The 15,114-nt window shown below is 34.2% G+C and overlaps 1 protein-coding gene across 1 annotated transcript in view; it reads right to left on the bottom strand.

Moving 5' to 3' along the window:
• Positions 1-15,114, bottom strand: part of ANKRD66 (ankyrin repeat domain 66) — a 29,248-nt gene that overhangs the window by 13,365 nt on the left and 769 nt on the right. The window contains exon 2 of the mRNA XM_074190173.1: positions 10,485-10,644. Within this exon, the coding sequence (XP_074046274.1) occupies positions 10,485-10,632 (148 nt within the window). The 5' untranslated portion in view covers positions 10,633-10,644. The remainder of the gene's footprint in view (positions 1-10,484; positions 10,645-15,114) is intronic.

Here is a 15,114-nt window from a genome sequence, read left to right as displayed (position 1 = left end):
CATATAGAAAAAGAATTAGGAAAAGGTAATTTCATGAAACTCTAGAGAAATGAAAATATCAGGGAGAAGATGATAGGCAATGTCAAAAGTTGTAGTGGGCAAGAATTATGAAAATAAAGAAATACAAATTAGATTTGATACTTAAATTGCGAATAGTTGATTTTTAAAAATCACTGATGGTTTTTTATTTTGTTTTGATTCTTCTTTTATGTTTAACTTGATTGTACATATACAACCAATATCAGATTGTTTGTCTTAGGGAAGGAAAAGCAGGAAGAAAATTTGTAAATCGAAATCTTATAAAACTAAATGTTAAATACTATATCTTCATATGTAATTGGAAATAATAAAATATAATTATTATTTTTTAAAAGATCACTGGTGATTTGGGGGAAATTTCTTTAAGTTAAATCATGAGATAAGAAAGCAAATTGCAGAAAGTTTTGTAGTGAGCCAGTCAGTCCATAAACATTCATTGTGCCTACCATTGCTAAGTATCCACCATTGTTGGTGGATACAAAAAGAGGCAAAAAGATCTCACAATCTAATGGAGGAGACAACAGGTAAACAAATATGTACAAACAAGGTATATACTGAATTGTAATAAATAATTGAGAAGAAAGGCAGTAGGATTAAAAGAGATTTTAAGATTTACTATAGAATCTGGAAATATTTGGGACTTAAAGGAAGCTAGATAATCCAGTAGACAGAATTGAAGAAGGAAAGAATTCTAGACATAGGGGACAGCAAAAGAAAATTCTGGTGACTGAGGCATGAAGTGTATTGAAACATTGAGGAGCCAATGACACTAAATAAAAGAGCACATGTCAGGGAACAAGGTATAAGAAGACTGGGAAAGCAGGAGGGCACTTGTCTATGAAAATAAAATGTCTAAGAGGATTTTGCATTTGATCTTAGAAAAAATAAGGAGCCACTAGAGTTTATTGAGTGAGTGTGTGTGTGTGTGTGTGTGTGTGTGTGTGTGTGCGTGTGTGTTGGGGGAGGCGATGTTGGTGACATGGTCAGACTTATACTTAAAGAAAATCACCTAAATAACAGAGAGCTAAATAACAAATGAGTTAGAGTGGGGAAAGACTTGAAGAAGGCAGGAGCAAGAGTAGGTTATTACAAAAGTCTAGACATGTGATGTTGCCACCAGAATGGTGGCAGTGTCAGAGGACAAAAGGAAGTAAGAAGAAATTGGCTGGCCTTGTCAAAAGATTGGATTGGGAGAGTGGCAGATAATCAGGAGACCAGGATGAGTCTAGGAATTGGGAGGATGGTGTTGCCCTCTACATTAAAAGGTAAAGCAAAAAAGGGGAGGGTGGTTGAGGGGTAGAGATAATGAGTTTTATTTTAGACATATTGAATTTAAGAAGTCTCCTGGATATCTCGTTTGAAGGTAATTGGAGATGTGAAACAGAGATTGGCAAGAGAAGCAGATTTGAGAACTGTTAGCACAGCAATAGTAATTAAATCCATGGCAGCTGATGAAATCATCAAATAAAGTAGTACAAAAGGAGAAGTAATTAGGGTGCATGATATGCAGGAGGAACAAAGGAGACTAAAGAGAAAAGTATGTGGAATCACCTATTGTAGATGGACTTTTGAGAATGAGGATGTGCATGTTTGTAGGCAACAGGGAAGCAACCAATAGACAATTTGAGTTTGAAAATAAATGATTTGGGGAATGATAATAAATAATAAAAATAACAATTAAGGGAACCTAGCAATACTAGATCTCAAATTATATTATAAGCAATAATTATCTTTTTATCACACTATTTGTTTCAATTATATGTAGAGATAGTTTCCAACATTCATTTTTGTAAAAATTGGTAAAGTTTCTTCCTTCTTCCCTTCTCTACTCCCCTCCAAGACTGTAAACATTCTATATAGGTTATAATGCACAATCATGTGTCTTTTTTGTTATTTTTTCCAATTACATGCAAAAATTATTTTCATCATTCATCATTTTTTAAGTTTTTGAGTTCCACAATTTTCTACCACCCTCTCTTACTTTCTCTTACTCATGGCAGTGAATAATCTGATATAGGTTGAACATGTACAATTGAATGCACAATCATGTTAAACATATTTCCTTATTAGTACTATTGTGAAGGAAGAATAAGAACAAAAGGGGAAAAACCATAAGAAAGAAAAAAACAAAAAAAATTTAAGTGAAAATAATATGCTTCAATTTGCATTCAAACTCCATAGTTCTTTCTCTGAAAGTGTATGGCACTTTCCATCACAAGTCTTTTAGAATTGGCTTTGATCACTGTTTTGTTGAAAAGGGTTAAGTCTATCATAATTGATCATAACACAATGTTGCTATTATTGTGTGCAATGTTCTCCTGGTTCTGCTCAGTTCTTTCAGAATGTGTTCATTTAGAAATTTCTAGGTTCTTCTGAAATCTGCTGGCTCAAAATTTCTTATAGCACAATAATATTACATTAAAATAAAAAAAACTTTAACTTGTTCATTCATTCCCCATTTGATGGGCATCCCATCTATTTCCAATTTTTTGCTCCCACAAAGTAAGCTGCTATAAATATTTTTGGGGCAGCTAGGTGACACAGTAGATAGAGCACCAACCCTGGAATCAGGAGTACCTGAGTTCAAATCTGACCTCAGATGCTTAATAATTACCTACCTGTGTGGCCTTGGGTAGCCACTTAATCCCATTGCCTTGCAAAAAAAGAATAATAAGAAAAAGAATATTTTTGTACACATAGGTCTTCTTCCCTTTTTTATGATCTCTTTGGGATACGTATCTAGTAGTGTTATTGCTGGATCAAAGGGTATGTACAATTTTTTAAACCTTTGGGTATAGATCCAAATTGCTCTCCAGGTAGTTGGATCAGTTTACAACTTTACCAACAATGCAGTAATTATTACAGTAGTTGTGCACAGTTTTCCCACATCCCCTCCAACATTTATCATTTCCCTTTTCTGTCATATTTGCCAATTTAGCTAACTCTGAAGTTAGTTTTAAGTTCATTTCTCTAATCCAAGGGCAAGGAACATCCCACCCATGATCTCATGCTGCTCCAGCACTACAGTCAGGACTCAAAATTCAAAAACATCTAGGAGCTTTTTAGGGATCAATTAAATGTTAGACCAGATATAGCAGGAAAATGATGTTATAAATATCCAGATGACCCTTGGCAGAAAAAAGGCTACCCACCCCTGTGCTAATCAATAGTGATTTAGGTCATTTTTTTCATATGACTATAAATATCATTAATTTCTTCATCTGAAAACTGACTTCATATCCTTTGACCATTTATCAATTGGGGATTGACTTGAATTCTTTTATATTTGACTCAGTGCTCTGTATATTTTAGAAATAAGGACTTTATCAAAATAGACTTTCTGCCTGCCTTCTAATTTTGGTTGCATTGGTTTTGTTTGTGAAAAAGCTTTTCAATCAAAGGTAATCAAAATTATCTATTTTGCATTTCAGAATGTTCTCTATCTATTGTTTGGTTATAAATTCTCCTCTCCATAGATCTCTGAAAGGTAAACTATTCCTTGCTCTTCCTCCACCATGCCCCCAATTAGCTTATGATATCACCCTTAATGTCTAAATCATGTACCCATTTCAACCTCACCTTAGTATAGGGTGTGAGATGTTGGTCTTTTGCCTAGTTTTTGCCATATTCTTTCCCAGTTTTCTCTAGAAGTTTTTGCCAAATACTTAGTTCTTGTTCCAGAAGTTGGAGTCTCTGATTTTAATCAAATAATAGATTACTGTTGTTATTACTACTGTGTCTTATATACCTACTAACCTATTCCACAGACCCTCCATTCTATCTCTTAGTTGGTACCAATTAGATTTGATGATTACTGCTTTAAAATATAGTTTTAAACCTGGTACAGCTAGGTCATCTTCCTTTGCACTTTTTTCAATAAATCTCTTGGTATTTTTAATCTTTTGTTCCTCCAGATAAATTTTATTATTTTTCTAGATCTACAAAATAAGTTTTTGTAATTTTATATGGCAATGAATAAATAGATTAATTTTGGTAGAGTTGTCATTTTTATTAGATTTGTTCAAACTACCCATGAACAACTGATACTTTTCCAGTTGCTTAGATTTGACTTGATATGTATGAAAATAGTTCCTGGGTTTGTCTTGGCAGGTAGACTTCCAAATATTTTATATGGTCTACAGTTAATTTCAAATGATTTTTTTCTACCTCTTACTGCTGGGCTTTGTTGATAATATATAGAAATGCTGATGATTTATATGGATTTAATTTATATGCTACAACTTTATTGAAGTTAAATATTTCCAAGTAATTTTTAAATTGCTTCTCCAGGATTGTCTAAGTATATAATCATATCATCTGCAAAGAATTATAGTTTTGTTTCCTTATTGCACATTGTAATTCTTTTAATTTATTTTTCTTCTTTTTTTGCTAAAAGCTACCACTTCTAATAAAAGATTAAATCATAGTAGTGATGTGGGCATCCTCACTTCACTAGAATACTTCTAGTTTATCCCCATTGCATGTTATGTTTATTGTTAGTTGTAGGTAGATACTGCTTATTATTTTAGGGAAAATTCCATTTATTTACTATGTTCTCTAGTGATAAATAGTAATTACAAAAACTATTTGGTACTTGCTAAACTTGTTAAAAAAAAACTTGCCAAAAAATTGATCAATGGTATAAATTGCTAAAAATTGCAATCCACATAATAGCTATTGTTTGATAAACCCAAGACACCCACTACTTGCCTTATTGGACAGAAACTGCTAGAAAAACTGAAAATTATTCTAAGCTAGCTTTAGGTAAATCCCTTATAACTTATATCACAATAAATTCAAAATCAATACATGATCTAAGTATTAAATATCATATCATTTTTTAAATAAAAAGAAGGACCAAGAAGGAAATATTTTGACTAGGGGGAAAAATTTTATCAGAACAATGTATGGAGATGGCCATTAAAGATAAAAACAATTTTAGTTACATAAAATTGAAAACTTCCTGCACAAGCAAAATAAATAAAGTTAGAAGGGAAATAATTAGGAAACACCTTCATAATAATTTCTTTGATTTTTATCTTCATCATCATATATTTAATATCAAGACATATAAAGAATTAATATGAAAGTTAAGGAGTTTGAGAACTGACTAACATCTTAGATCTTGTATTTCACAGAGATAAGTTCTCCTTTCTTAATCCAAATATAGATTTGAAGCTATCCAGATCCTTGATATGAAATGAATCCTGCTATGGAGAGACCTACATTCTGGAGGGAGGGAGACTTAAAGGAAACGGTGAGAACCACAATAGATGAGCAGCAATGGAGTCAGCTTCACCCCCAAATTTTCTTCTCAGTCCTCACCAGGCCCTCCCACTGTATCTGACAATGTGTTATGGACTGCAGAAGATAGAATCTAGGGAGTAGAAGGCACAGGTATGGTAAGAGGGAGAATAGAAACAAGTCCTTCTCCTTTAGAGTCTATCTCCAATGCAACTTCTTATGTGAAATTTATCTGATGTATTTCAGTTGCTCTCTTTGGACCTCTCCATGACCATGTGGCTTGGACCCCTCAGTTTATGCTTACCATGCAGAAGGTCAACTAACCACTTGCTCATCTTGAACAGTCTAGATTATTGACTTTGGTGGTATGAACATCATTGCTAGACACGTGGATAATGCACAATGGAGTTGATATTCTTCAAACAATTAAGAGTCTTCCATGACCAACTGGTACTGATAGGCTGTCACAGAAGGTACTAATGGTCTCCCAGTAGTGCTTGTGAACCACAGACCCTTCAGTTTCCAGGATCAAAATTGATTTTGATAGAGGAGAAAGTGTTATTTTCTTAATGAACTTTAGGGGGCAACAGAGAACAACAATCACCATGTGAGTTAGGGAGGAGCCTCCCTCACCCCTCTCAGGAGCAAGACTTAATATCGTTTTTTGATCATTAAAGACATTAAAACTTCTTACAACCTTGAACCTTCATGGAACCGGCCCACTCCTGTTGCTTCATCTCCTCGGTGACACCTATCCCAATTCTATTTTAATTTGATTAAGGCATCATTAGGGAGTTTTACTAGATCCTATGCATCCAGGGGCTATGATTTTGATAATTCTGCAACTGTCTTTCACACAGATGGCAAGATAATTTTCCAAATGCATATCTCTAACTATATCATTCTCCTCAAAAATCTAAATTGGTTCCCTAATGCCTTTAGAATAAAATTATAATGTTTAGAATTTTAGTGCTAAGGCAATTTCTAGGTGTATTTAGAAATAAATTCCATAGCCAGGTATTTAAGACCCTCTTTCATTTGACTCCAACCAATATCCTACAATGAAGAGTGCAATGTTAGAAAAGTTAGATCTGAGTTCAAATTTTTCTTCAAGAAGCTAAATCACTTATACCTTCTGACCCTATTTCCTCCTCTCTAAACTAAGAGGATTGAATTAGTCTCTAAATTCCCTTCAATTTTAACATCCTATGATACTATGTTTTTTTCAGTCTTATTTCATATTATTCCTCCTCCAATTGAGAAGATAATTGTGAAGTCCTTAGCTTACTGTCTGGTGCATAGTAAGCACTATTTAAATGTCAGCTGTCATCATCAATATTCACCATCATCATAATCATTGATAGCAGTTTTATTACTTTTATTATTATCATTTACATAATCATTATTCCAGTCAATCTGGACTGTTTTTGTCCTCAAATTCCTACCTCCATTCATTCAGTGACTGTCCCTCCTCACCAGTTACCTTCTTCATCACTGTCTGTTAAAATTCTTTCCTTCCTTCTTTTAAGTATAATAGAATAATAGAGTGGAGAGAATATTAGGCCTGGAATCAGAGGACCTGGGTTCAAATCTTGTCCTTGATCATTTATAGTCTGTGTGTCCTAGAATAAAATTAATGTAAAATGAAAGAGCTGAAATGTGGTTTCCAGTTTTAGTTCCATGATACTCTGTGGAGTTCTCAATACACTTGAAAGATTTCTCTTCTTTCTCAAATCTGCCTAGGGATGCACTCTATTTACACACATAGGATTTCCATTATACTTAACTTGTATACATATAAAATCCCATTTAGTGTCTTCTTGAGGGCAGAGACTGAGTTGTTGTACATCTCTACCCACAGCAACAACCAAAGGGTCTTACATATGATAAGGCTTCAATTAAATGTTTGCCACATTGAATCAAATTATTTTAGCTCTGTATTCTGACCATGCTGTGTATAATTCAGTGAGACTTTTTCTTGCAACTCAGGTCAGAAGCATTTTAAGAAATCTTCTAGCACATGCCAAACCCAATTCTTCCCTATTAATTTCTCTATCTCCAAACTTCAGGGCAGTTTTTTCTGATATTTTATTGAAAGACATAAAATATTTTTTGAAGCTATTAAAACCCTGACCATTAGCATCACTGTCACCTTGACTTCTTTGTCAGAAACAGGGTCAGTGCACAGGAAAATTGTAAAAAATGGATAATTCAGAATCCTCTCCCTCTTTGGGCTCGTAACCCTCTATTATTTATTTCTAGAAGCTCTAGAAACTATGCCTTAGATCCACAATGCTTTGATGCTCACTCAGGTTAGGTATAATAGCTGCTGAGGTAAAATATATTATGCTTGCTGGATAAAGTTTTTTTTTAGTTGAATGGAAGATGGGGAAAAAAATTAAAGGAACAAAGATCTAAAGGTAGATTTTCCAGTATTATGATAGGTAGTAAGAAAGAGAATTTTTTAAAGAGTGCCTTCCTAAAGTCACCTAAATTACATGTGTAGACAGCCACTTACATGAAATGGTGCTAAAAATGCCTGTAGTACTCACCTCACAGAGTTGTTTTGAGTTTTAAATGTAATAATATAAATAAAACATTTTGCTTATGAATATCAGATATTGAAAACAAAATAATGTTCATGTTTTTAAGAGCTATTATTATAAATGCTGTGCCAGAATGTAATGTATTAGTATTGTGCTATAAGGAACATTAAACTTGATAAATACAGTGGCACTCATGTGAAATGATGCAAAGTAAAGTAAGCAGAACCAGGAAAAGAATGCATGTAATGTCAACAACAATGAAAATAAAAAGAGCAACAACAAAACAATTAATCTGGAATGTTGCAAAATCATAATGTCCAAGCTCCAATCCAAAGAAAAGATGAAAAGAAACATCCCCATACACCTTTGCAGAATCAAGAGTTTGTAAGTGGGGAATACTATATGTGACATCATTTTTACATATACTTAATTATAAAACTTTTTGTCCCCTTCTTCCTTTTTCAAAAATATTCTTTATCATAAAGGATAACACCCTTGAGTTGGTAGGGAAGGAATATAATAGAAAATATAGATGATGGGTTTTTTATGTCAATCTTTTTTTCCTCCTCTTCTACTTCCTTCTCTTTTTCTGATTCTTTGGATTCTTCTTCTCCCCCTCCTTCTCATTGTTCACTCCTCCCCCTCTTTCTCCCTGTTCCCCCTTCCTCTCCTCCTCCTCTCTTTTTTCTCCTTCCTTCTCCTTCACCTTTTCCTGCTTCTCCTTCTTCCCTACGTCTTTGAACTGATTGTAAGAAACAAGTGGCCTAATATATACGTGCTTTGAAATGAACTGCTGTAACTCTGTGCTTTAAATGTGAATGTTGCAAGTACAATTTATTTAGGAATAATCATTAACTTACTATTATAATCTCTTTCAAAATGTTCCCTTTTTGTTATACATCTGCACATGGCTTAATTTTTATTATTTTTTAATTCACCAAAATTCAGTTTCTCTATTCCTCCCTCTCTGTTTACACAATCGAAAAGAAAAAAAAGTGAAGCTCGTGGAACAAGCAAAGCAAATTTCCACACTAGTCATGTTTAAAACTTTATTTCCTGATCTGCATACTGAGTCTACTACATCTCTAATAAGAAGTGAGGTTGCATTTCTTATCATAAGTTCTATGAAACTTCAAGTACAGGACTCAGGTGAAGCATACTACAGAGGGTGGACAGGAAGGGCAAATTATAAGGGATTTAGTGATGTTGAACGGCATGTATTCCTGAACAGGAAGAAAATACTGATAACTCATATAAACCTTCTGATTTATTAGAGCAGTTAGGAGGAGTATATATATATATATATATATATATATATATATATATATATATATAAAACAATGCATCAGAGGGAGCTAAATATAAAGATATAATATATTATAAAGATGGATTCAATGGATGAAAAGGGAAGGTGCTGGGAGAAAAGTAAAGGAGAGATAGAATGGGTTATAAGAGATTTTACATAAAAGAGTCAACGAAAAACTTTTGCAATGGAATAGAAGGTGGTAAGATAAGGGGGAATGAGTGAGTGTTCATTCTCATTGGAAGTGGCTCAGAAAGGAAACAATATACACACTCAATAGGGTATAGAAATTCATCTTACAAGAGGAAAAAGGAGAGGAAAAGTATGGGTGAAAGGGGATGGGGGAGGGGCATGTAGGTGATCCAAGAAAGGGAAGATTATGGGAAGGGGTAGTCAGATACAATACAATTTTGAGGAAGGACAGGGTAAAAGCAGAAATAGAATAGAAAAAATGAGAGTAGGGAAGAATAGAATGGAGGGAAATACAGTTAACAATAGCAACTGTGGGAAAAACTTTGAGGCAACTTCTCTAATGGATATGTGATAAAGAATTACAACCCATCCCAGAGACAGAGCTGATGGTATCTGAACACAGATGTTTTTTTCTCACACTTTATTTTTCTTAAGGTTTCTCTATCTTTGTGGGGGAAGGGGGAATTATTTTTACTTTCACAAAAAGATTATTGTAGTAATGTTAAATAAATAAATCATGGGGGGAAAGTCCTATGGTTTCATTTTTGGTCATTACAATTCTTTTTGTTTGTTCTTTGTTTTTGAAATTTTGCAAGGCAATTTTGTTAAGTGACTTACCTAAGGTCACACAGTTAAGTAAGAATTAAGTGCCTGAGGCTGGATTTGGACTCAGGTCTTCCTGATTCCAGGACCAGGGCTCTATCCACTATACCACCTAGCTGCCCCATGGTCATTACAATTCTAAATACTCTCAAAGCTATTCATTTTTATAATACTGTTATTACTGTATAAATAGTTCTGATTCTGTTTCACTCTGTATCAGTTCCTGCATGTCTTATCAAATCCCTCTAAAACTATTCCCTTCATCATTTCTTTTAAGGGCTATTAAAATATCATGAGCAATCATTATTGCACAGGAGAGAGTGATACAAGTAAAATGATACAATGATACAAGTAAAATGTGAAGATTTTCCTGTCATTAGAGATTCATTCCTTTGAATAGGAAAAGGTTTTTGTATTCTCCAAAAGTCCTTTATTAAAATATAAGCTTTATAAAGAGAGTACATTGCTGTGGTCCATAAAAAGTGTGTACTATTATGAGCTATAATAAAGTTAGGCTAAGTGATCAATACATATGAGCAGTGACTAGACTCATCTACCTTTAATTGCAGCCCAGTGAAGTGGAGTCCGGTCATTCCAGTCTTCATCCTTGTGATTCGGATTGTAAATTCCCTTTTTCAGCATTTTCACTGTCTGATTGTAGTCCCCTACAGCAATGGCCTGGTGAAGTCTGGTCATATCAGTCATTCTGGATTTTTCCTGCTCAGAAAACAGTTATAAGTGTATAGTATGTGAGGGTGTGTGCAGTGTTTATGCACATTGTAGTGCCTCATACCTTTGACAAGTTTGTGTGGATACTCAGTCACTTTCTGGACTGACTCAGTGAGTTCAACACGTCCTCACATTGCCTGATCTGAGTTCCTGTCCATAACTCCTTACATCACATTCCCACTAATTCATAACACACTAATTCTCTCAGGATAATTCAGTTATGAATTATAAGTTGTGAAAGTACTCTCTTTACTCACAACTGAAAACCTCAAGTTCCCACTATTGTAATTCTGTTTATACAACCAGTTATTCATGTATTAAGAGAAATTAATCAGTGATAATTATCCACATATAAACTAGCCAGATCATAGTCTTCCATTATCAAATTCAGTATCTGTGACAGAGTTGGCACATGCAGAAATCTACCAAAGAGACATATAAATGAAGAAAATTCAATTTGTTTAAGCTCTGAAATTGGTAATTTTTCATGTCCTCTTTCTGCCTTAAAAACTGTCCATAATGATTTCTTGATGAATAAAGATTTTGTGTTGAATAGATACTCCCCTGCTAAGCTAAACTGATACAAGTTATGACTGAATAACACTTCACTGAGAAAAATGTCTCAGCCAAACTAGTTGATTAGCTGATGCTGTTTTCTCTCTTTGTGTGTTTCTGAGTTCAGGTCTAAAATTAGATAAATTATATTTGTCCCATAATCATATAATAGTTTTGTTGTTCATATCTTCAATTTTAAAATGCCACATTCCAAACTCAGTAACTACTTCTCAGAACTCTCAGTAAAACCAAATCCCCAGAAATAATCTCTCATATAATGAGCTCCTCTTCTAATGTTGAGCTCATTTAACCAGACACAAGCCATAAAGAGACAGTACAATAAAAGTAGAATCATTCTTTTGAGATAATATTTCCAAATCACTTTTTTTCCTAAACAGAACCCATCTATGCTTTGGTATTTTTTACTTCCTTATATATCTCCTTGGACAAAGCTGATCAGCATCCCATATTCATACTTTGCTGATTCTCTATATAATTATGCTATCTATTCCATGTACATAATACTTCTCTGATCACAAAACTTTGATAAAATCAAGTCTAAATGCCTCAACAAAAATTCAGAGGAAAAATATTAGAAGCAGGGAAGGCCAGGTATTAAACTATCTCATAATCTGACTCCAATTGAAAGAGTACTCGATTAGGAGGTCATGTGGCATTAGAGCTAAAACTGGATTCAGGAAGACCTAGGTTCAAACCCTGGCTCAAATATTCACAAGCTGTTCACTTCAACTCTCTGGGACTCAGAATCCTCATTTGCAAAAGGAAATATTAATAACACCTATTTAATAAGGTAATTATTGTTTCCAAGGATTGGTGTTGCTAATTTAGGATTGAGAAGTCTTGAAAGATGAAAGAATTCACATATGGCCCTGGGATTTTAAATTTATTTATTATACAAAGATATATTATACAGAACTTATTATACAAGCCTGCAAAGTATGCAGATTAAAATCTTTTCTCCTCTTGGAGAAAAGTAAGCATCTTGTAAACTTTTGAGTGTAGGACTGAATACCAAAAGGCTAGATGAGGTTTAAATGAGAGAGAAAAGAAAAGGAAAAGGAAAATAACCAGGAGACTTGGCAAAGAGGGAAAGGATAGAGAGGCATAAGGGTTAGCTTAAAAAATCCAACCACATGGGAAATAGAGGCCCATGGCTCTTCAGTGGAACCATGGGAGCATGTGGCCTAACTTAGAAAGGGGGGGGCAGCTAGGTGGCACAGTGAGTAGAGACCAGCCCTGGAGTCAGGAGGACCTGAGTTCAAATACATTCTCAGACACTTAATTACCTAACTGTGTGACCTTAGGCAAGTCACTTAACCCCATTGCCTTGCAAAATCCAAAAAGAAAACAAAGAGACAGAGAGAGAGAGAGAGAGAGAGAGGAGAGAATGGAGAGAGAGAGAGAGAGAGAGAGAGAGAGAGAGAGAGAGAGAGAGAATGGAGAGAGAGAGAGAGAGAGAGAGAGAGAGAGAGAGAGAGAGAGAGAGAAACATCCTTGCAAGGCAAAGGTAGGGTGAAGAAGAGAGAAAAAAGCAAGGCACTTCTCTTCCAGACCACTTAAATACTTCTGTAGTGGGTTGGACAGGGATAGTGCTTGGGGAGTGGTCTAGCACCTGGCTCCAGGTAGCAAGATAAGTACTGGTCTTTTCTATGCCAAAGTGCATGACCTCTAAGTCCAACACATCATTTCCAGACATTTCCCATCATACCTGTGCAAGCTTGACCCATCAAAGGCCATGGTCAGATAGACTGGAAAACTGGAAACTGGAGGAAGAAGAACAAGCTAAGGCCCTCCCATCTTGATGAATTTACATTTAACAATGGAACAATAGAAGTCAGTTTGCTTCACAGGAGCAGACAGCAATATTCTTACTAGATGAATATTTCATTTATCTTTCTCTTCAGAATTTAACAGTGTAAAAAATTACAAAATTCGTTTCCAATTACAGCATCACTATGTCCGTAACTCCCTACATCATATTCCCATAATGCCCTGCATCAATTTTGACAGTTACTAAGGGATAACTTTTTTCCCCAAGAGTTTTTCAATCTTTAAAAGTATTTTTAAACATAAGTTATTAGTATCATAGTATTTTCTTCCCAGCTCTGGCCCTGACTACTGTGTGACTTTAGATAAGTTATTCCATCTCTCTGGCCTTCCATTTCTTCATATGTAAAATGGAGATTTGTATGAATACAGAAGTAGACTTGGATTTGGAGTCAGAGGATCTGAATTCAATGTCTGGTTCTTATACCCTGAACAAAATATTGACTCTCCCTGGGCTTTAGTTTTCTCCTTTATAATATGAGGGGGTTGAATTAATTGATCTTAGTGATCCCTTTCATATCTAAATCAATGATCCTATGATCTCTAAGTTGCTGCAGAGGCAAATTTAAATTTAATCTAAGGGACATAAATTACTGTTAAAGTTATAGCATAAAATTTAAGGATTACATATGAACAGAGAAAATAAAATTATTTTTTCATTAACAATATGAAATATGAAATTCTATTTAGAGAACCCTAAAAATCCAAGTTAAAGCTGGAACAACAACTTCAAGAAAGAAGCAGTGTATAAAATAAATAAAACATTATTATTGTTGCATATTATTAACAAAATACAGCAGGAACCCAAAAAAGGCAAAATTCAATTCAAAATAACTACTGGATATATAAAATGTTTGAAAGACATTAATAGATGTAAATGGGAGTGGATATAAATAAATACAATGAAAAATTTCTTTATAGAAAATAAGATGAAGAGATATTAAGTATTAATGTCTGTATTAAAATAAAATTATCATCTAAATTAGTAAAGAAGGGAGGGAGTGGGGAAGGAAGGAAGGAGGAAAGGAGGAAAGGAGGGAGGAAGAAAGGAAGGAAAAGCAAGTTATTAACATTTGTGTGAAAAATGATCTAATGATTAATAATGAGAACTCCAACAATAAGCATTCCATTAAGTAACCACTGGAAAAACAAATCCAAAGAACCCAGTAATATAAAATTTAATTAAAAGTTCTGTTCATTCTAATGATATTGACAAGATAACAAAAAAAGGAAAATGGCAATTATTGAAAAGAATATTGAATTGAAGAGACCATGCTTTGGTTGGTGGAAATGTGAAATGGTACAAGTGTTCTGGAATGAAATTTGAAATTATACTTAGAAAGTCACTAAACTACACAGACTTTTTGAATCTATCAAAAGCATATAACCCAAAGAAATAAAAGACAGAGTAAAATAATGACATGTATTAAAATATTCATTGCAGTTTTTCTATTGTAACAAAAAAGTGAAAACTAACCAGTTCCTTCTAAATTGAAGGGAGAAAATGAGCCAAGTGTCTCTGATCAGATAGGCAATTGCACAGCTAGAATGAGGGAAGATTCAAGGGTACTGAATATGGAATCAGAGTTAGCATCTGACTCAGGAACCTGAGTATGTGCGTGACTTGGTCAAGTCCTCTCTGGGGTTTGGTTTCCTCATCTATAATATGAAGAAGTTGTAAAAGGAAGGGGGCCTCTTGGGTCTTTTCCTGACCTATTATTCTATGAGCCTATAAAATTCACTTGTGAAGTTTGCAGTTAAATGTAGTATCTCAGCCTGTCTCCCCTGTGTTTGCAAACAGATGTACTTTACAACATAAAATTTATGAACTTCTTTTTAATAACACCTTCTTCCCACTATTTTCCTTCTCTTTCCCATGCCCTTTAATCATCTCTTAAAACAAGGAGAAAAATAATTTAGTGAAACTAATCAACACATTGAAAAAAATCTGGCATGGCACATGGTGTTTCACACCTATAGTCATGCAGGTCTGTAAAGAAGCAGGGAAATTTACTTCTTCAACTCTTCTTTGGAATTAAGTTTAACCCACATACA

The sequence above is a fragment of the Macrotis lagotis genome, chromosome 5, assembly GCF_037893015.1.
Source record: "Macrotis lagotis isolate mMagLag1 chromosome 5, bilby.v1.9.chrom.fasta, whole genome shotgun sequence".
Lineage (NCBI taxonomy): Eukaryota > Metazoa > Chordata > Mammalia > Peramelemorphia > Peramelidae > Macrotis > Macrotis lagotis.
Note: the sequence above shows the minus strand (reverse complement) of the source record. Positions and strands in the feature narration are given on the sequence as shown.